We start from the raw sequence: 22,249 nt of genomic DNA, 5'->3' as shown, positions 1-22,249 counted from the left end.
AAAATATAAAAATAAAGGAAGGAAGAAAGATGGATGGAAAAAGAGGACACGAACGTCGAATGCTAGAAACACCGAAACGGAGAAGGTTTAACGAGCGTGCGCTCTAAACCAACCGTGCCGTAGAAGTCAATTCGATAGCAGTTAACGAATTGTTGGGGATGAATAGAAGGGGTTTGCGGTTAGCACGAGGGGCTGACAGGGTGAACGCATAATACATTGTTACCCCATCCACCAAGCCCGGTACGACCCAGCGATCAGTAATTTTCCCTATACGAGAAGGCTGGATGAACTATCTCATAATTAAAATTACCCCACTATACTTGCGTTTAAAGACCGAACTGCGGGATTCCCTGAAGCAACTCCTCGCAGTTGTTCCTTCGCTTTTGCGACCGGTTTAAAACATTTTCTCCCGGATCAACGCACCTTCCTTATCCTCAAGGGATACGATTGACGTCATTTCGATTTATAATAGACGGGAATCGGCTGTCAACGATGCAATCGTTCGCACGGATCGATAATTAAATCGCAATCGAATCGGATATTGCGTGAGAAACGATCCAGAGTCGATTCGAATTCGTCTCCGTTAACCTCTCTCTCCTTCATCCCCGCCCCGAAGTCGAAGCGTCGCTTCGTTCGAGTGTCTCCGAGAATCGTTAGGGTGGCTGATATCAAATACCAGTTTTCGCCCCTTTCCAGTATTCCCATCCCCGGTCCCGATTTAAAACGTCGCACGCGGCCACCCTCTCGTCGCGTAACGAAAGTTCCTCGGCTCGTTGAATTCGTGCCGCCGTGATATCGCCCTAATATTGGATTATATCGATATCGTTTACACGGTAGGAGAGAGAGAGAGAGAGAGAGAGAGACAGAGAGAAAAGAACGCTACATTGCCTGTTATTACGTCTTCTCGATCGTAGCGCATCGATCGACGCCTTACCGAGTCTCTCGCGAGTTCCCCGTTCATTCTCCGTCCGGAAGAGAAAATCGTCGTTTCAAGGTGCGATACGCGACCGGGTATTCTCTAGGTGGGATTCGCGAGCCGCATTAGCATCAGAGCCCTTTAATAGTCTGGGTAATGACGTGTGCTCGAGCACACGGTTCACGGTGTTTAACACTTTATCTATCTCCTCCAAGTTATTAATGACACTCGCTGAGTCAGACACGGCAGAGCGGTGAGAAGCGGCATCTTCAAAGTTTAATATCCGAACAACCGAGTCACTCGGCCGAGACAGTCCTCGAGTGAACGAGAGACAGAGAGAAAGGGAATCTACGGAGACGGCTGCGGAGGATACGTTTCGACTTTCAATATCGCCTTCCTTCCTTCCTCCTTCTCTCGCGGTCGCGTCGAGAGCATTTAATTTCGATCGAAGGACCGGGACGACGAGTGGCTCGATACGTCCAAATATTCCGTTCCTCCACGACCATCATCTCCTCCTTTCGAGGTTCGAGATACGTGCCATCCATTCCCTTCGAGACGAAACAATCGCTTCGAATTCTATCCCCATACAGCTCTGCGGTAGACTCGTCCATACGTCGTAGGACGACTCTTTTCCCATTTCCAGATATCTTCGAGAAATAATTTTAACGTTGATTATCCTCTGAAATGGAAAGGGAATATCCTGCCATCTAATGTCAAGGTCGCCAGAAGGAAGGCTCTCGGTTTACGTCCACTTTTATACGACACGCGCGTGCTGTTTCTCCCGATCGATGCCCTTACCATTTGCATATCGAATGTAATCGGTTAGGTTGGATTTATCGCGTCGACGAGCAGAATCGATGAAAAACATTGAATGAATATTTTATAGTCGTACGAGGTGGCCGTCGCACGCACGACGATTCCGCTTTAAATACCGCTCAGTTCGCGTCTACGCGTTTTCCTCGAACGCGAGAGCGAAGGGAAGGAGCTTTCGATTCGAACGGAGAAAAGACAAGACGAGGGAATAAAGAAATTCTCGAATTCGACGGAAGGAATATGAAAAGGTTGCTGAGGAAGAACGGCAGGAGGGATTCCTCCGGGTCAAAGAAAATCTGCTGGAACGTTTTCAAGAATCAAGCCCGAGAATTTTGTCTCGCGACAGGACTCCACGGGTACAAGTACGTCGCGCAATCTCAACGTTCGAAAATCGAACGGTACGGAGCTATTTCCAAAGCGATTCCCAAACAACTCCGCCCCATTATACCCAATACTCGTTCAACCTCTCTTTCGTTCTTGCATCGTTCCGTCAGAATAATTTGGGCGATCGTCTTGTTCGGCTCCTTGTGCTGTGCGATCGTCCTTATGAAGATCGCTTGGGATTACTACGCTTCTCATCCAACGCTCACGGTGATAGAGACTACTCATCGAGGTATATGGAATTATCCGTTTCCCGCTGTAACGATTTGCAATATCAATCGAATATCCCTCAATCTGACGAGAAGTTTGGTCGAGATGCTGTGAGTATATATACACGCTTTAGGATATGCACGATCGCTTTACCTTGTCTCCTCGCTCGTTTGCTTTATCTCGTCTCGACGTCGCCTTAGCCCTCCTACCCGATTACTCACCGACGCAACCAACGGCCGCTTTAGAGACCGTCGACGTTTCTCCGTAGGTCATATCCGTCGAACATGTCCAAGGAGTTTCTCGTTCAAGAATTTCGATTGCTTTTGGAGTTACTCGATCCTGGCGTGTTCGAGCACGACGTTACGGAAAATCTTACTCGTTTGCAGGACATTATTGACGATAACGGACTAACGATAACGGAGGTGATGGAAAAGGTAACGATGGAATTTACAACTAACGGACGATCCTTCTCCCGGAGAGGGTCTTGCCTTCTTTTCTAGAAACGTCAAATTTTCAAGGTTACGAAGAACTGCAGCGATCTCCTAAAGTCGTGCAAGTGGAACGACGACTCGTTCGAGTGCGACGAATTCTTCGATCGGATACTGACCAGGGACGGTATCTGTTGCAGCTTCAATTACGTCTCGCCGCGCGACGTCGAAAATTCGTACGAGTAGGAAAATGCTTGAGTCGATATCGAAGGATCGCGTTCGTCGCGTTTATACTCGTATCATTCTCTTGTTCAAGCTCGAAGCCGAGAAAGATACCAGCGTGCGGATATCAAACTGGTCTGGCCGTAACGGTGAATCCCGATCCAGAGGACTACTTCGCGACCATTCTCGGATCCTTCGGGGTCAAGGTAAATCTCGCGAACGAGCCACGTGACGTTTCCTTCGATTCCTTCGCGTTCTTCGTCAAACGATCTTTCACGATTATCGAAAGAGGATAACAAGTTTCTGTCGAAGGTCTTGGTTCACTATCCGTACGATTATCCGGACCACAACGCGAACGACAAGCTGATCGGTTTGAACAGGCAAGCGTTCCTCAGCGTCTCGCCCGAAGAAACTTACGCGATGTTGGACGTTAAGGATCTCGCGATATCAACGAGAAATTGCATCTTTAGCGACGAAGGGGATCAGATACTAAAGGATAAGGACGTTGGCTACAGAAGATTAACGTCCGGAAGATACTCCTACATAAATTGCATGGCCGAATGCCGTGCCAATACCATTAGGAATAAGTGCGATTGCATCCCATATTATTTTCCATCGAACGGTCAGTATATCGAGGACGTCCGTCTTCGCTCAGGAGAAAGTAACTAGAACTCGTACGTCCTTATACCTCCGTCATTGAACGTTTCAGATGCCAGAGTCTGCAATTTGAAGGACGTCGAGTGCTTGTCGATGTACAGACGTAGGTATAAGTCCAATAGCAGAGTTCGACTCTCCGACTCGTTCGAAGTAACGCCGACGAATGAGGAAAAAATCACTCTCTCTCTCTCTCTCGCAGCTTGGTACGATACGTCGTGGCCCGGAGAGGGCACGGAACGAATTACGCTCGAGGATAACGTTGACGTGGTATACGAGAGACCTTGCGGATGTATCCCCGATTGTACCTTGTTTCGATATCCGGTAGACGTTTCCCAAGGGATTCTGGATACCAACGTTTCCTTCGATGGATTTCGTTACCTAAGGAAGACCGGGTAAAAGACAAATGTTCGACTTTTATCGAGCCCATGGAATTGCAATTTTTCATTATTCCTATATCGTCTCTAATGAGGATAATAACGATGAGTTTTCTCTTCGAAGGAAACACGAAGGATCCCGAAATCAAAGCATAATCCATGTCTTCTTTAGCGATTTGATAGCCATTCAGTATCGTCGAAGAGTTCATTATAATTGGCGTAACTTGTTCGGTAAGTTCTACGATAAACGATAAGCGAACCGATCGAACGAACGGCTATTATCCATTTCTATTAGTGTTAAGTGTACTCTCGTCTGATCGTCCGGATGATGTTTCAGCTTCGTTCGGCGGACTCTTGGGACTATTCGTTGGATTCAGTCTTATGTCTGGCTTCGAAATAATATATTTCTTTATCATTCGAATAATCACCGATAGATTCGCGAACAACGATCGGGAGAATCGTAACAAATCGCGAAGCTTTCCCTCCGAGATACAAAGTAATTAAAAATTACCCACGGATCGTCTCGCTTTCGATGCTAAAATCGCGTCGACGCTTATCGTCGATTGTCAAGGATAATTTCCGAACGTTACCGCGTTCCGCGTCATCAACAAGCATCTCGTCGCTCGATCGCTCAGCGATGCGTATTCGTTCGTGCATTCGTCGCGGATCCACGCCGCGCTGTTTTCTTATCGCGAACGCATCTGCATTATCGACTCGAGATAAAATCGCTGTCGTAATCTTCTTTTTTTTTACCAACGCAACGAGTATTCGATTTCGAATATATGTCTCGAGATGGCAGACGATGTTATTTTTCAGGCACCGGACCGATCAGTGCTTCTGCAATTTTTTTTTCATCTTTGTAAAAGCACAAACCGTCCCTTTCATTCCATCTTCCGAAAGACAGAAGACGAATCATCCAGCGAACGTACATCGAAACGAGAAGCGTTTTTTGTCCGCGGTATCCATAGAATTCAAGTACGTGCGTCGAGCGTTCGCGTCCGCTCGATAAGTAGCGCGAGAAAGTACTTCGGTCGCTTACCCTGGCACTATTTTCCAAATATCATATTCCTCGGTGACGTCCGACGTAGATCATTTTTCTTCTTACCGCCATCGGAACATTCCCTCGAAAAAATTCCCGTTCCGGCTTCTTCGAACGCATTTTCAATAATTTCCGAGTACTACCGAGTCCGTATCACGACTTTAAATTATAAGTTAAACGTCATCGGACACTCGATTTTCACACGCGAACTTTGCAAATGTTGATGTCTCAGAATATTATATACAAGACAGACGTACGACGAATGTAGAGATTAATTCTTCAACTATTCGTACGATTTATTAATCGTTCGTCTTTTGATTCACGGTGCACGGAGGAAACTAAGAAGCTGCGCGAGTACTCGCGTATGCCCAATGACGAAGTAGTGCGCGCGCGGCGGGAACCTTAGCAAAGTTAAAAACTACCCATCCACCGATACGAGACGTACGGATACCGATCGTTAAAATGCCTCGTGAATTTTTTCCTTTCCAATTTCCATATCGCACGCTATTTCGTCGTAATAGCCGGGAAGATAAATAGAGTACCACGACACCTACACATTTATCGAGTATCGAGTACGTCGAAGGGGCGCTGTGCGCATACGCGACGCGAATTATTCAACCGTTTTTGCGTTCGACCTCCTTCCGCGTATCGTTCTCCTTAATTTCAGATAATTAGTTTTTCTTTTTTTTTTCTTCTTTTTTCTAACGTAGACATCTCCCATACGCTTTCTCCCATATACACCCACGCGATACTTTCAACCGTCTCGTTTGACTCGACACGTTTGTCGTAAAGCTCCAAATATAAATTTGGAGGAAATACGACAATTTTAGTAGAGATTCAACGATGCGAATCTTCGGAAGCAACGAGCTCCGCGTGGCGTCGTTCGGGTTTACTCTGTATTAATTGCTATCCGTGACGATCAAATGACGTAAAAAAGCACCGTGCAACGGTCGCATACTTTGCTACGTTTCCAAAATGTTTTTTTCTTTTATCTTTATTTTTAACATCGTATCGTACTATTTAACGATTACATATCGCTTATCGCAACGAATATATATAATATATAACTTTATTATGATTTCTTTGGGAATCGTACCGCGGATTTTAAAATCACTGCTGAAATGATTCTTTTGCTTTTTCTTTTTCATTGCGTTCTCACGATGTATGAATAATCTATATATACATATATGTGTGCATCACGTGTGTATCACGTCATAAAAAATATTATAAATATATAATATGCAGAAGCGTATAACGAGTAATAAAATACTTTGAAAGAGTAAATATACAAAACAGACATTATATTAAAAGAATTTCTTCCTTTTGTCCTAAGGATTGTACTGCGGTAATTCAAAATCGCTATGTAAACGACAACAGAGTAATTCAGGCAACTGGGCGATACAATCGTCGTTTATAGTTCCACGCTTATTTTGTATCACTTCGATGACTTTCGTTACGCACTCAAAAAAGCTTATTTTTCCTCCGTTACGTTGGAATATATTGCACAATCCTTGAATAAACCACGAACCTACGTATAGAGAAAAAAAGACGGGTCGTAAGGAGAATTTGTTGAAAATGTCGAAATTCGTGCCCAATACCTTCTCGTTTATCGCGCAAGGACATAAAACCTTGCAACGTAGACATAAAAATACAAAAGTTCATGCGTGCCGTTATATCGGCTGTCACAGATTCATCTAGCCCATCCGTTGTTATGCTATCGTGGTTTAGAATTTTCCCTAAAACGATATAGCTATTAAAAATGTACTGTGCTTCTTCGTCAAATACCGTTGAATATACTTATACTTTCACCTCTTATGTTTCCTTGACAAGCTTGAATAATAACTATCTTTATTATTTTACTAAATTCTGGGCAGCAGAAAGCATTACCGATACTTTCGATAGATACTTCTTTCTCGTCGACCGCGATGATACCTCCTTAAATATAAACTATGTCAAGTTGCATATACTTATTAGAACAGCGCACATTGGAACGCGATATTAGTTCGTGGAGATTACCTTTATAGCCGTGACTCAATATGCATAAAAAGATACAGTCGTAGTCGCATCCAAACTGCTTGGAAAGATTCCCGATAGTTGAAAGTATTTCACGTTTCGTCAAATTTTCGACGATATCGACGGTAAATCCAAATCCTTTGAACGTTTTCAATAATGCATCGGCATCTACCGTTGTTCCAAAACGGGTTTCGTACTAAAATTTTTAATGACAGCAGTTAATCGTAAGGGAAGATTTTAAGTTATATATAACGTTTCCCAAAACATTTCATACTACCTGCAGTCCACGGAAATTTATTTCATTTATAATTACGCACAATCCCTTTTTTATCTTACGTATCCTCTTGTCACTGTAGCCAGGTTCTATTACATTAGTCTGACAGAAAGAAGTTGCTTCTTCGAACGTACCCGCGCTCGATATATTTCGATTCCTGTCGTAGCACTTTAAATCTCTAATTATTGGTTTTATATCGTCAAAGGCGTTCAAATGTTTTAACAAATCCTTTAAATTCCCTTCCTTGGCTGTAGATCGATTAGTTTTGTATGAGATACAAAAAAATTTAAAAAAAGAAAATATTTTTAAGTTAAAGAAATATTAGGAAAGAATCGAAGGATAATGTACCTGAAAAAATAGAGATATATCCTATGTCCATCCAATATAATAAATGTAATTCCAATTGATCTATTTCTTCCAGCATTGCTTCGTACTTTTTATCCTTGTCGATGGAAAGAAAGATTTTATCCTCTTTGACGGAATGCAACAACGCTTTTGTTTCTTCCACGGTTAACGATTCGCATAATATGTATAAACACTTTGCAATCGGATTTAATTGTTTCGTATACAACCCACAATTTGACAGGTAGTATTTCTTCAAATCTTCATATCGTAGTCCCAATTTTTTTATAACTTTTCTATTGTTACAAATACAAATAGATTCTAATAATTTGTCCTCCCAATTTTCTTGATTATCTTTGACAACTTCTACTATCACAAACGTTCCATATTCCTTAGCTTTGCAATAAAGTTCGAAAACTTTTGGAAATACATTCTTATAATCGCTAGCCATTAGAAATAATATAGAAATTATATCGTCTATGTCAAGATCGTTTTCGATCTTTTCTAAGATATCTAAATTTATATTTTTTTTTGCCATATTTGTTTCTACATCCATACGAGGAATCGCATCGGAGACCAACGACATCGTTGATGATATTATATCGCATTAATTATTCGTTGATAAATTTAAAGATGTACGATTAGTAAAACACGTTTGGTAATGTGATTAATTTAAAGAAAAAAGAAAAAAAGGAAATATAATACCGTAAATATAACACCATTGACAATTTCTCTTTCGATAAAAAATACTTCCTTTATATCTCAATGTCGAATAAATCTTACGGTCCAATACTTTCACTATTTTTTTTCACCTTTCTGAGGATTATAAAAATTCGACGGTAGCAAGTTGTAAATAATACGCAATATACGTACGACAAACATATACGCATATGTCGTAAGTACGTAGTCGTTGTTAACAACGTCAAATATGCATGGACAACGATGTAACTAGCGATAACTGCATTTCTTTAATTTCGTAGAAATACCGAGATAATGAAAAGGAAACGGAAGTGTCTGAAAACTCGTCGTTTATTACTTTCGCCATTTAAACAAAAGTTTTATATTTTTAAGAATCCGATACTCGTAATACGTATCACGTCAACCGTTTCTCCTTAAATTCATGCCAGCACTAGTAGCATTAACTCGTAATCTGTTATAAATAACGAATAGTAAGTTTTATGTTTATACTTTTATCTAAGTAAATACTAATAGGTTTTTGTTTGGGGATTTTCAATATCGAATGCTTGGTAATACTGATCGACATACTTGTGTATGTCTAATGTATATATGACGCGCGTGTTGACATTAATTGAATTGAAAGAGAGGAAGAGAGGGAGCGAGGGGGAGAGGGGAAAGAGGGAGAGAGGGAGAGAGAGAAAGATGATTACTTGTTATTGCTCTTTTTTGCCTCTTTCTTTTCTTACTTATTACAGATAAGTCACTATAAGCCAAAAAGATCAAAGTATAAGAATAAAAAAATTGAAGAGAAGGTGATAACAAGTTAGAAGAAAATGAATTACGCATTTAGAGAATAAGGAGTTTCAAATCGAGAAAAAAATTTATTTACTTATTTCAAGGTACTTTCTGATAATTCTTATTAAAAGAAAAAAAAAAAAGAACTAAATTAAAAATGTGTTTTATAAACGTTACGTTTCGTTACGTTTAAACATTATTTAACTTGTTTGTTATATTGTATTAAGTATTTTCATATCATCACAGATTATGATACGTAACAATAAAATAAATTACATAGGTCACCTTGTTATCTTTCGAGCAACAATCGAGTGAACTCGACTCTTGTGGAAACTATTATTTCTGTTATAGACAGACGGTAGCAATGATTCACGTTAGATGTGCTTTGGTTCTAATACTTCTCGGTAAGTTTAATTCAATTACTTTGTTCTAATAGAATATAAGACGCTCCTTAAACGTTTATAAAATTTGTACTCTCCAATTATATTATTTCAGGTATTGTTTATGCTGAGAAGTTAAGATCTCCAACATTTAGTAAAGCTTACACCGCAAAAGGTACATTGTATATTCCGTACGCCGAAATACGCGAACCTTTTTATGCATGGTACGATGGGAAAAGTGGATCTAGTCGAATTGATTATTATGGAGGTAATCGATGGATTTTTAACGGTTCAAATGAACCCATATCAATGTTGGTTTTGTTAGATTTATGCGAACAAGCTTAATTCGTTTCTCCAGGAATAGTTAAGACTTTCCAACTTGCCAGTAAAGGATTGTATGGTACTAGTATCAAAGTTGCACCTATTACTACGGAATCTGTCACGAATGAAGAAACGTGTCTTCAAGTAAATGGTTCTAGTGATTTTAAAATTCATCCGCAGAGTATTATTCCTGATACAACTGGAATGGAGGTATACGATTATTTCTCTCTCGTTACCCTTGACAATTTATACGTTAATGGAATATAGTAATATAATAAAAAATTGATATTTAGTGTATCGGAGAGGATGTTTTAAATGGTTTGTCGTGTGAAAAATGGAGGCTTGTTGAAAACTTTGGTGACAAACAGAATAAGTATACGTTGTGGATACGTTATAAGGTATTGAAATGATAAGATGAGATAATGGAGCTTAGTCGATAAGTTTCTTGCTTTGTTCGTTCGTTTGTCCTTTTTAACATACGAATCTACTGCACCACAGAAATCTCCATATCTACCGCAAAAGAAGGAACCTATACCAGTGAGATACGAAATGATCGGTTTTAACAGCTTGCTCGGTTCTCATTACGATCATTATTATCTGGATTACGATTGGTACTCCTTTGATGCTCCCAGTCCAGATGTGTTCAAAGTTACGGAAAGTACTTGTCTTATTTTTTCTCATGATATTAATAAATCTAAATCTAATGGATTACCATACAAAAATATATATGATATGCAATTTTAGATTCTACGTGCATTAGTTTCCCTGGACCTGGAGATAAACATATATATACGTTCAATCCTATGCAGGAATTTATTCATAATTATGACGAGCACGTAAATGTAGCATTTAAGAAGTTTAAGAAAACACATCAAAAATATTACAAGAACGAAACCGAACATATTAAACGCAAGGAATTATTTCGACAGAATATGAGGTCTATATCGTTTTCTCTTCGTTTCTTTTTTCGCTTCCTTTTCTTCCATATTAAATTTTACGATAATAGGGCAAAAGATCAAAGTCGAACATATGTGAAATCTTGCAGATTCATTCATTCGATCAACCGTGCGAACTTGGGATATCAACTGGATGTGAATCATCTGGCCGATCGTTCTGCTCTTGAAATGAAAGCTTTGCGTGGCAAACAGTATACAAAAGGTTACAATGGCGGTGAACCATTTCCTCATGATATCGAAAGAGAGATAGCCAGCGTTCCCGACAATTTGGATTGGAGGCTGTATGGTGCTGTGACACCCGTTAAAGGTGACGTATATTGGTATAAATGTAGATGATAAAGATCGCGTATATAAAAATGAGAGAAAAGATTTCGTATAACGAAATCGTCTGTATCGCAGATCAATCTGTATGCGGATCCTGTTGGAGTTTTGGCACAACCGGTGCGGTGGAAGGGGCGTATTATATGAGATATGGAAAATTAGTACGCTTATCTCAACAGGTACGACAATTTGATGACAAAAGAAATCTTCCTTTCACTGTACCGAATTACGATCTTTTTTTTTTTCTTCTTTTTTTTTTCTCTTTTATTTACAAGGCCCTCATCGACTGTTCATGGGGCTTTGGTAATAACGGATGCGATGGCGGTGAGGATTTTCGATCCTATCAGTGGATTATGAAGCATGGCGGATTACCATCCGAAGATGAATATGGCGGTTATTTAGGCCAGGTGAGAAAAGTTTGAGAAAGTCTTCTTATCTATAAGTTTTGTCCTGGTGCAACTTCGTTCGTCGTTATTCTTCAGAAATGTAAAACATTTTGCGATATCTTTTAGGATGGATTTTGTCATGTTAACAATGTTACTATGGCAGCTAAGATTTCGGGATACGTTAATGTCACACCGGGAAACGTGGACGCTTTAAAGATAGCTCTAGCGAACCATGGTCCAATTTCTGTCGCTATCGACGCATCTCACAAAACATTTTCCTTTTATTCGCATGGTGTCTATTACGAAGCCGCGTGCGGTAAGTACTCTTTATCTTTAACTTCTAACTCTAGTAGTTATAAGTCTTGCATGCATTGAGTTTTTGTGATTTAGGTAATACGGAGGACAAGTTGGATCACGCCGTCTTAGCTGTTGGCTATGGTATACTGAAAGGAAAGGCTTATTGGCTAATAAAGAATTCATGGTCAAATTACTGGGGTAACGACGGTTACATACTTATGGCGCAACAGGATAACAATTGCGGCGTTTTGACCGCACCGACGTATGTTACGATATAACAGGGATTTATTATTTTTTTCTTCTTCTTACGGAGAATAGATTTGTCTAAACGAACGATCTTAGCTCTCTCTCTATGCGGTAAACTACACGCTCTATAGATGTCTGTCTGTGTGTGCGGTGTGTGTGCGTGCGCGCGTATCACGATGTACGAACTTGATAGTTCATATTCTCTTAGTAGCATGTTACTTTTTTATTGAAGAATGCAAAAAAAAAAAAAGACGAAGAAGAAGGGAAGAAAAGGATTAAGGAAATTAAAAAAATATTTTTAACATTTATATTACTCGATATCGCTTTCTCGTGAGATTCTTTTTTTTTTTTTTTTGTTTTCTGTATATCTTTAATCGTAGAGTCAAATATTTGAAGAGACTCGATTAATCTATGCTTATGTAATTTGAAAATTAAAATGTGCTGTTTATTCGAGCAAAGAAGTAGCCTCTAATTCGTTTTGATCGGTCGGGATATATTACCAGAAAGAAATGCAAATTATCTGACGTATGGCGTGGTATGATATGGTATCGTATGTGTATTAGAAGATTGACGTAAGTACAGGTAAATTGATTTGTGTCGCATCTTTTACTCGATGCACGCACGCTTCGTAAGCGGCGAATGGTGATGCAGCCATACCATAAGTAAGAAAAGATCTATCAGACATTGATGAAAGCGTTTTATAAAAATACGCTATCGCTATAAAAATTGCTAAAAATTTTCTAACGATAAGAATCTATTGTAACAAAGTAATTACGTTTGATTTCATAAATATTTTCTTATAAACGGTTCTTATGGGTCAATAATGGCTACATCACAACCAGCGACAAAGAGGTAACATGCATTAAACAAAATTTTGGAATGTTGATACACGATCTTTACCTTTCGACTTGTTCTAATTGTTAAAAGACACTTAATTATTCCTATTAATGATAAAAATTAGAGAGATGTAATTGTATGCCGTTTGTGCGCTTGTCCGTAAGAAGGAAAAGAGTAAAGTACATACTTATTTCGAAGTATCTACATACGTACATACATACATTTTTACGATCGTCGAACTTGCAACAATATACTTTTACTTTCTTTTCCTTTAAATAGAATTTAAAAAAGGAAAGAGAAAAACAAACTATTTGGCGAATTGAAACGGATAGCGATTCGCTCGTATACGTTGCATGTACATACGATCTCAACAGGAAGAAATATCTATTTCGTTATTTTACTTTCGTTTCGTCTCTTCTTTCTCGTCTTGCTTCTTTCTCCCTTCGTTAACTCTCTCGATGATCGATAAAACATAAAATGCCGCTGTACAATGTAACTTGATTATATTTCGAATTACAGTCTCCCCCTAACGAGCTTATATTTCATGAAACTTACATTAAATTACTTTCACAGTCGTTCAACGTCTTTAACTTTGCGCTAATCGTGTCCCATCCTACGCTTTAATAAGATTATCTAATTAATTTTGATCACTCTCGCACTTGTTTCTGTTCTCTCTCCTTCCCTCCCGCTCTCAATTTCTCTCTCCATTATAGTGTACATATACACACATATTTATATTTATTAATTTCTGTTTTCTTAATAATTATTAATCTCCTATCGTTTTTTAATCTCACGCTTGTTCACGTCGATCGCTTCCACGGCAAAAATAAAATTCACGTGTTTGTTAACTTCTTTGCAACGTACGTCGAGTGTATGTACTACGCGCGTATTGTATGTACTAGAGGAGAAAGTTTATACATCGTCCTTTTAATACTAAAATATAACTTTAAAATCAATATAAGTTTGTTCGTTCTTATCGGCGATTTTACATTTGAAAATAAACGGAAACAATGAAAGGAACAATTAAAACAGTAAAATGAATTCGAACCGAGAGACGTACGACGACGTTTTAGATTTTGCTAGTTTTGTTTTTTACGCGAGTATCGACAAACGAGGCAAGAAAAAAAGGAAATGAATAGACAAAAGAAGAAGAAGAGAAAAAAGCCGGTATGTACCGTGCTCCGTTTTTTGTTTTAAGTACACAGAAAGGATGAATTGTTTGTCGTAATTAATAGGGAAAAGAAGAAAAAAAGAAAATTTCTTCTCGAAAAGATCTTGAACGATCGACTGAAAATAAGCTCGTTCGACTGTCACTTTTACAGGGTGTTTACTGATCGTACGCGACAAATTAGATCTATTCAAGGATCTCGGACGATTGGAGTCAAACGCTTAACGAAAAGGTTCAATTTTTATTTGAATACTTTTCAGATATGTATGTGCGTACCCATTTTTTGCGAACCGTATCTTAACACACGAGTTTATTATTTCTTCAGGATTGAAAGTGATCCTGCCGAGATATACATATTTTCGAAGCTTTCAGCGATATATTAGTTTTTTTTTTTTTTTTTTTTTTTTTTCGTTCAAATGATAAATTCGTTATATATTTATGATAGAAATTTATCGCAGTTACTCAGAAAACACCCTGTTTTTATATACTTTCATCCTTTTTTCACCCCTTTTTAATTATCTCCGCTCGTTATACTTTCATTCGTTTATTATATATCACTTGTGGACCCTGGACCCATTTTTTTCATTTCATCCTTATCGTTGATTTTTTGCTATAAGCTTTTCACTCTTTTTCACAAAAGAGAACTCCTCTTTAAAGAAACGTCCTCGTTCTTCTTTCTCTTTTTCTCTCGCCTTTGTCTTTTTATCAGGGAAGCAGGTTAAAGGAATCCCATTTCCAAAGCGTTATAAAGCGCCTGAGTATCCGAGTGACTGTTTATTCGCCAGAAAGGAAAGTTGTGCGCTCTCGCTGCCGTCTCCTCGTCGGAATCATCCCCTATCACGACGTACGTACATCTACGACCGAAACGAGCCACCACCCTTCCGAAGCAACTCTCTTTTCCTGAAGCAAAGAGGAAACAAAATTATGCGTATTTTTTCGACAACAACTTGTTACGAATTGAAGTAGTACACCGACCTATTTTAGATGCGGAATAAATATTCTCAATGGGAAATATTCCACCGATACCGAATAGAAGGACCTTGGAGAGGGCCGGCACAAGTTGAGTGGTGGTTACGAGAATGTTGATGCAATGGCTTCTCTTGTTGATCAAACTGAGACACTTGACGGCCGACGTCAGCCAATTATCGGTGAGAACTTCGATCTCTGAACGCAGCTGGACCCATTGTTCGCGTTTCGCCGCTCCGAGCAGACCGCCAACGTTGTTGCGATAATTACAGTAGATCTCCTTTATCTTGCGATAACGGAAGGCGAGCTTTCTCATCCAATCTACGCCACCGCGTACCCCGGAGGCTAAGCATATACCGTTGTTCGCCGAAGCACATTGAAAGCCGTCCGTTGCGAAATTGTACGAGGATAGGTCCTGTCCGTTGTCGTCGGACGATACGTCGTCTATGTGTACTTGATCGCAATCCTGATAACAACAAGACACGTCGTTGGGTAAGATGTGTCCGGACGTATTTGAGGACATCAAACGTATTTCGATCGAGATCTAGAAGAGAGAGAGAGAGAGAGAGAGAGAGAGAGAGAGAGAGAGAGAGAGGGAGGGAGGGAGGGAGAGAGAGAGATAACGATATTCGAGACCTCTCGACTGACCTCAATGTCGTTGAAGAAAAAGTGTGTGTCGGCCAAATTAAATATCATTTCCTCCATCCTGTAGGCTACCTGTGCGAGCAAGGTAGGATCTTTTCGGTGCTTCGTAGCGAATTGACCAGTGAGAAGCGAATGAAACACGACTATGGTTTCGTCGAGATCCCAAATGAATATACGATCGGGGCCGGCTTCCGTCGTGTCCGCGGAACCGATACTGTTTCCGCTTCCGCTCTGCCGCCTACCGCGCCTGCAGGGCTTCGCTGTAGTCCCTATGGAAAAAATATCGTTCGATTTAATCGATCTTTCAATCGCTCTTCAAAGGATTCAATAGTTTTTCTCGATGATCACGAACGATTAATTAAAATTGTTACTTTTGCAGATAAACTTTGAATTAGAGCCTATGCTCGTGATTCAAATCGATGCGATCGTACTATCGTAAGTATTTAAAGTAAGTTTACAGACTCGTGCGCTCGATCCTCCGAACCGGTGTTGACGTTTATCGAAAATACCAGCGATAAAGCGATACGATCGATCCGAAATGACTCGTATTACCTTCGACGTTTGTGGTCTCTCGTGCGGTCGGGTCACTCGCATCATGAGCGCTCGCGTCCAGCGTGAGTGCTGTCTTCGTCGAATCTTGTTTTTTTTTTGTGCGTAAGAAAGACAATTAATAAGATGCAATAAATCAATTTTAAGAATACAATGACTCCGAAAAATGATCGTACGAATGAAACGATAGGAATAATTATTCAGACTTATTTTTTGGAGCCGTGTAACGCATGCACGCGATGATTTAATTTACCAGCAAAGTTGAGATTTCCTATGTTGAAGGACGTATGAGTCGTGTGGTAACCAGGCATCGGATAATAGCCAGAATATTGAAGGGGTACCCTGTCGTTTCCGTACAAACTGCTACCATAAGCGGTATAGTCCAGCTTCTGAGAAGGAAGATAAATGCTTTCGTTCGTTTTTAAACAAACAGATGGTTCGAGTCTATTTTTCATCGCAACGTTTGAAACGTGTACACGCGCGCACGGACATAGATATTTGTTTTCTGTTGCTTTTCACCTGGGAAGCCGAGGATATATTTTGTCCTACGTTAGGGAACGTCGTGGTACCACTATTGTAGCCGGCATACGACGAATACTGCGTCATCGTGCTTGGGGTTGTGTACGAAGTTAGATAAGAGCTTTGCAAGCTCGACGTGTTCTTGGTGCCCGTCGTCGATCCGTAAGTAGGCGAATTGTATATGCTAAAATCGAATTAATAGATGCTAATCTCAATTAATCGAAGGAGGAACGATAAAAAAGTGCGTTCGCGTACAAGACCTTTTTTATCGTATCGATCAGCCATAAAAAGAAAAAAAACACGTCATCTTTTTTATTTAGTATCTTCGATTATCTCCAGCGGTTTATGAGATAGTTGTAAAACGTTTGTTCTATCGATCTGTCGAGTTCGAATAAAAATCAAAAGTAACCACTTTTTTAGCGGACGTTCCTTATGGGCTTCGAATAAAGTTACGAATAACATAAAGTATAAACGATCATCCGCCATTGATTAAAACCAAGTTTAACCACAGAGTTCAAATTACGTGACGTATGTACATACGTAGAAACATCCAAGCAAAATGAAAGCCTGAATCACCGCGGGCTGTTTCTATGTAAAATACAAAACGCAATATTCTTGACACTCGAAACTCGAACGGATTAGGGAACGTTCTATCGGCGTCTTCGCCGTCGTCATCATTAATCGCATAATCACAACGCGACCAGGAAATAATGGAACTATCTAGAGGCATACTATTCCATCGGCGATAATCAATCGCATACCTGTTATAGTATTGATTGGCGCCATAGAGAGTACCGTAGTCAGCCTTTTCCATAGAATCCGGATACTCCTGTTCCTTTTCCTCGGCGTTCTCGTCGATGTACAATTCGCTACCCGGCACACTTTCGTTCTCCGGACAGTCCTGGACTTCGTTTTTAACTTCGGTTTCTGCCCGTACGAACAAGCAAATATATAACACAGTCAACCAGATATTTCTATTCCAAGCGAAATTCATCAGAGCGCTCTTTCGTCCATAACCGATCGAACACCATGGAATTAAATGAAAATAATGAATGAAACGATAAGCAATTGGACAATCGCATGTGATCATATCGATACTCGAAACGTTATCATGTCATTTTCGCTCGGGTTCTACGCCAATGAAGTTAGAGAAATATTGCCCACCATTGTTTGTGCTGCGAGGGTGCTGTACCGAGGCCTCCGTCGAGGAAGACACGTTGCCAGCATTGTCTAAAACGCCTGCTGGTTTCGTCGGGTCATTGTCTTCGGTTAACATATCACTCTACCTAAAACACGAACGCACACGAGCCGATTGAAAATTTTACTTTCGAAGATCATTCTTTCAAAAGTATTCGATCTATAATTGCACAAAGGAAAGAGAAATAGCTTCTATAATGGAGACGCGGCGCGGTTCTGCGGGACGTTCGTACAATAATTCCGTGAATATTTTTTTATGTAATTTGTTGTGCAATACGTGGATCTCCATGTAGGATGAAAAATCTGATAAATAAATGAATTACTTCGTTAACCCTTAAAAGCTATCGTGGGTGAAATTTCAGCCCAATAATTAATCTCCATACTTTCATCCGATATTAAATAATAAAATAAAAACTTTTAATCGCATTCACATTTTTCCTATTGCTATGTAAAATGAAAGATAATACTGTGGGGTGAAATTTCACCCACGATGGCATTAACATGATTTCTTTACGTATTGAACTTTTAAGGGTTAACAATAAAACTCGTAGATCAGTCGTAGAATAGCCGAACGATTTTATCTTCGAATTCCGTCAGGACCAAGTAGTGGTCAAAGTCTTTGACTACTCGATTTCGAAGTCGCCGATGGTTCCGATGGGGAGGACATAGGAAGGACGTTTAAAGGGTCTCGGCCTTAGTACGAAGAACGTCATTAAGCCCTGCCAATTGCGTGTCGAAGAAGAGGAGGTGGAGAGAACGGTGGATCGGTAGGCGTGCACGAGGAACACCTTTGGAGTCGGCCAATGAAATCTCTTTTCGCGTCGTTTTGCATTACGTATTCTTTATGTTGCCAAGTCACTATCTTTCTCTCTTTCTCTTTTTCTCAGCGTGCTCCGCCCTTGTGCGTGAGTCTACCTCCAAGTCCGACTACCTCCGACCACCTCCGACCTTCGCCGCCGGCTCCGTCGTTAGCTCCATCGCTAGAGCTCCATCGTTGTGGCTGAAAGAGACTCTTGCGTAAGGGCCCTTTCACACCACGGACGAGTCTCGGAACGCAACTCGTAACTCTATCAAGCGCGAGAGCTCCACGACTTTGCTTTAAGAAAAGAAGTAAAACGAAGGAGAAAGAACGGAGTCAGCTTTTCTCTCGTTAAGTCGAGAATCTTCAGAGCGGAGGTAACGAGGGTAGAGGCGACCGAAACTACTACGTTCTAATACGTTTTCGAGTATAGACGTTATTGCATATTCTTTATTGGTACGCTCAGAAATTCCTTTTCAATTTCACTACTTGAGTTAGGCGTGTGTGCGTGCGCGTGCGCGTGCGTATTAATATTTCATATTTTTTCTCTAATCGCTTGTAATCTTTTTACGATCGAGAAGGAACGACGAAGGAGAGTTTCGCAAGAGCAAGAAGAAAGGAAAAAGAAAAGAAAAGAAAAAAGAATAATAGTCGCTGATTCGGCCGAAAGATTTGCGAGTCGCGTTGCAAGTTTCGCTAGAACGATAAGCAAGAGAAACGAGATGAACGGAATTCCGCTTATCTAAACGGACTATCTACCGGTGTGCGTACGCACACGAACACACGGACACGGAGAGACAACGGACGGACGGACGGACGGACGGACAGACAGTCAGACAGACGTTACCAGCAATGTATCCGTCGTAGGAAGAAACTGCTTAGTTCGCACATACTATAATAACCGAAGACGCGAAAGCATGTGTACGTATATCGTTATCACACTTTGACAGTTCTATTGTAATTAGGATATATACTTATCTAATTTTTTATTTCAAGCATACAAACTGCTTCTATGAAGCTATTCACACACACGTGTACGTAATAACGTATTATACCTAATCTCTTCGTCAGTCCTTATTAAGATCCTTTCTCTTCTCAAAAGGAAAAGACGAAAACGCGTGCGACTCGCAGCTTCCTTCTTGGCCGTGACACACGTTCGATCCTTCTAGCTCCTTCTCCGTTTACGCGCTCGAAAGAAGGGAAAGAAAAATAAGGAGAGAAAGAGAGAGAGAGAGAGAGAGAGAGAGAGAGAGAGAGAGAGAGAGAGAGAGAGAGAGAGAGAGAGATGGAATAGTTGCAGCCGGGCAAGACAAAAGGTTCTTGTCCGAAAGGACCCAGGGGCTTTGGTACGGGTCCTCTGGCAGACCTTACCAGTGTGTAAGGGATAGAGAGAAGAAATTCGAGAGACCAACCGCTTTTAAGATGCTTGCTTTTCGATGGATTCGACTCGACGTGCCTACCAAAGCGTGTTCGTCGATTTTCCAAAAACACTTTTCCCTTTCCGCGATATCGTTGTCTTCCTTTTGTTCTTTTCTTATCGCTCGACCCAACAATACCATGAAAATTTATTTATTTAAAAAAACAAATATAAATAATTAAATAAATTGACGAAGTCGTAACTCCTTGTTATACTCTAAGGATATTGATAGTGAAAAAAAAAAAGCAGTTTACAATTATATCATTTATTTGACAAAAGAAACATCTCCAATTGATTTTTAATACCAATGAATTATTTAATCGATTAAATATTCTCGAAATGCTACGTCTCTCTTTCAACTTGATTCGCTAATTCGCATACATCCGAACAACAATTATCCCAAAATTTCGTTTAGCAAAAATCAATCCTTCATTCTTTCGCAAAGCAACGCGGCGGCTTTCTACTAAACGGGATTAGGAGATTATCCTTAGCACGGAAGAACTTTTAGTAAACGCTCGCGTTCCTTGATGCTGCGAGCGCGTACGGCCAATTAAAATACATTACTGGTAACGAGCCGAATTAGATGCATATGTTACGCATGCTCAATTGATAATGACGGTTTTCAACAGCTGTTAGCTTGTACGCGTTAACATTTATACATGCTCGTCTACGTGCCTTCCGAGTGTTGTTACTAATTGTCAATATAAATAACAGAGTAAGGCGAAAAACCCAATAACAATTTCTTACAAAATATCATCAGTCTGTGTATTCTAGTTTTTCTCGTATTTCCTAAATTCTACGGAATACGAAATCTCGAGGAACACATTCGGCTTGCTATTTTTTTTTTTTTTTTTTTAATTTTATATATTTATATTTTGAAATTTTTTTTCTTAAAGAAACAAGAGGCTGCCTCCATAAAGGATATTTTTCGAAGTTGACGGGCCATGTGATTTTGACATGGTGAGAGAAGAACAAAAGAAAGAAAAAAGAAAGAAACATCTAAGAATCTTTTTAAAATTGAAATAACAAATAAGTATCCTACCTGGCAGAAGCGCAATTACGTACTTTCACGGTATACCTTCTTCCTCTGTCTAAATCTTTCTTTCTCTCTCTCTCTCTCTCTCTTTCTCTCTCTCTCTCTCTCTCTCTCTCTCTCTCTCTCTCTCTCTCCCTTCCTCTTTCCTGCGAGAGAGATCTCCTTTGTTTCTCTCTTTGTCTCTCGTTATCTCACTTTTCTCGCACTTTCCACATCCATAGTAGCATCTCGCCAACGAAGGACTTGCGTCCAGAACGATGTTGCAAGCACGTTCCTCAATGAATAAAACTTGTTGTGTTCTTCTTTGTTCTTCTCAGTCGTCGATCGAAGAAAAAAATCGGAGAAAGAATCAATTACAAAGAGAAAGAACGATGCACAGTTCTCGAATGAAAAAGGAATCTTTCCAAACAACCCTTTCACTCTCCTCTTTCTGCTTTTTGATTTCTTTCTTCTTTTTCAAACGAAACAAACGAATATGACACGCGCGACACGAACGTAACCACCTTCTTTCTTCCTCGACAATTTATTTCGCACTTTGTTCTCTCTCTCTCTCTCTCTCTCTCTCTCTCTCTCTCTCTCTCTCTCTGTCTGTCTGTCTCTCTCTGTCTCTCTCTCCCTCTCGTACGAGATATTATTTTATAGCGATTTTGTAACGAATTTTCCGAACGACGTTGAGCACAACTTTTCACGAGGTGTGCAATCGGCGAACTCACTCTCTTTATCTTTTCCCTTTTGTTCTCCCTCTTTTTCTTCTCTTTTTAATCTCCTTTTTTCTCTTTTTCCCTCTGTTTGCGTCCCTCAATGTGCGATACGCCGCAGCCTGGCGTGTTCTGAGCATGCGAAATGTCGCCTGGCCACCCCCGCCCGGTGGTCACGTGGTCGTCCGACTCCCTCCATCTCCCTACTACCCCCTCTCCTACTACCCCATCTCTTTATCTTTCTCACTCTGTCTACGTTGATTTCTTGCTATGTATTCGGTCCTTCTCTCTTCATCTCTCCAAAGTATTCGAATATGTTGGTGCGCGCTCGTACGTGCAATTTTTTCAAAAATGATAAATATTAGCTCA

At 40.1% G+C, this 22,249-nt stretch overlaps 4 protein-coding genes across 7 annotated transcripts; 2 read left to right on the top strand and 2 right to left on the bottom strand.

Annotated features, from left to right (window-relative positions):
• Positions 1–1,900: 1,900 nt before the first annotated feature.
• On the top strand, positions 1,901–4,526 carry LOC122635803 (sodium channel protein Nach-like). The gene is made up of 10 exons (XM_043826467.1): positions 1,901–2,127; positions 2,224–2,430; positions 2,589–2,754; positions 2,839–2,990; positions 3,065–3,176; positions 3,283–3,592; positions 3,680–3,730; positions 3,827–4,019; positions 4,126–4,232; positions 4,339–4,526. Exons 1-10 carry the CDS (start codon positions 1,970–1,972, stop codon positions 4,503–4,505), a joined length of 1,623 nt encoding a protein of 540 aa, XP_043682402.1. The 5' UTR covers positions 1,901–1,969; the 3' UTR covers positions 4,506–4,526.
• Positions 4,527–6,327: 1,801 nt separating this feature from the next.
• On the bottom strand, positions 6,328–8,832 carry LOC122635758 (caspase-8-like). The gene is made up of 6 exons (XM_043826339.1): positions 7,676–8,832; positions 7,331–7,575; positions 7,057–7,249; positions 6,850–6,975; positions 6,639–6,776; positions 6,328–6,568 (listed from the first exon to the last, which is right to left on the bottom strand). The coding sequence occupies exons 1-6, from the start codon at positions 8,253–8,255 to the stop codon at positions 6,369–6,371; spliced, it is 1,482 nt and encodes a 493-aa protein (XP_043682274.1). The 5' UTR covers positions 8,256–8,832; the 3' UTR covers positions 6,328–6,368.
• Positions 8,833–9,029: 197 nt separating this feature from the next.
• On the top strand, positions 9,030–13,461 carry LOC122635676 (digestive cysteine proteinase 1). The gene is made up of 12 exons (XM_043826157.1): positions 9,030–9,246; positions 9,423–9,546; positions 9,638–9,790; positions 9,881–10,053; positions 10,137–10,241; positions 10,342–10,501; positions 10,588–10,780; positions 10,889–11,106; positions 11,199–11,299; positions 11,396–11,527; positions 11,633–11,822; positions 11,897–13,461. The coding sequence occupies exons 2-12, from the start codon at positions 9,507–9,509 to the stop codon at positions 12,079–12,081; spliced, it is 1,650 nt and encodes a 549-aa protein (XP_043682092.1). The 5' UTR covers positions 9,030–9,246; positions 9,423–9,506; the 3' UTR covers positions 12,082–13,461.
• LOC122635677 (eyes absent homolog 4) lies at positions 12,411–22,032 on the bottom strand. Of its 4 annotated transcripts, none has more exons than XM_043826159.1 (10): positions 21,316–22,032; positions 21,212–21,271; positions 17,898–18,019; positions 17,495–17,660; positions 16,734–16,917; positions 16,468–16,603; positions 16,218–16,301; positions 15,669–15,934; positions 15,030–15,486; positions 12,411–14,954 (listed from the first exon to the last, which is right to left on the bottom strand). In XM_043826159.1, exons 3-10 carry the CDS (start codon positions 18,007–18,009, stop codon positions 14,773–14,775), a joined length of 1,587 nt encoding a protein of 528 aa, XP_043682094.1. In that variant the 5' UTR covers positions 18,010–18,019; positions 21,212–21,271; positions 21,316–22,032; the 3' UTR covers positions 12,411–14,772. The 4 variants fall into 4 exon arrangements, with proteins under 4 accessions (XP_043682094.1, XP_043682095.1, XP_043682097.1 ...); XM_043826160.1 differs by having other exon boundaries at positions 21,212–21,268; positions 21,317–22,032; XM_043826162.1 differs by lacking the exon at positions 21,316–22,032 and having other exon boundaries at positions 21,189–21,271.
• Positions 22,033–22,249: the final 217 nt, after the last annotated feature.

The sequence above is a fragment of the Vespula pensylvanica genome, chromosome 19, assembly GCF_014466175.1.
Source record: "Vespula pensylvanica isolate Volc-1 chromosome 19, ASM1446617v1, whole genome shotgun sequence".
Lineage (NCBI taxonomy): Eukaryota > Metazoa > Arthropoda > Insecta > Hymenoptera > Vespidae > Vespula > Vespula pensylvanica.
The sequence above is the reverse complement of the archived record's forward strand: the minus strand, read 5'-3'. Positions and strand labels throughout refer to the sequence as shown.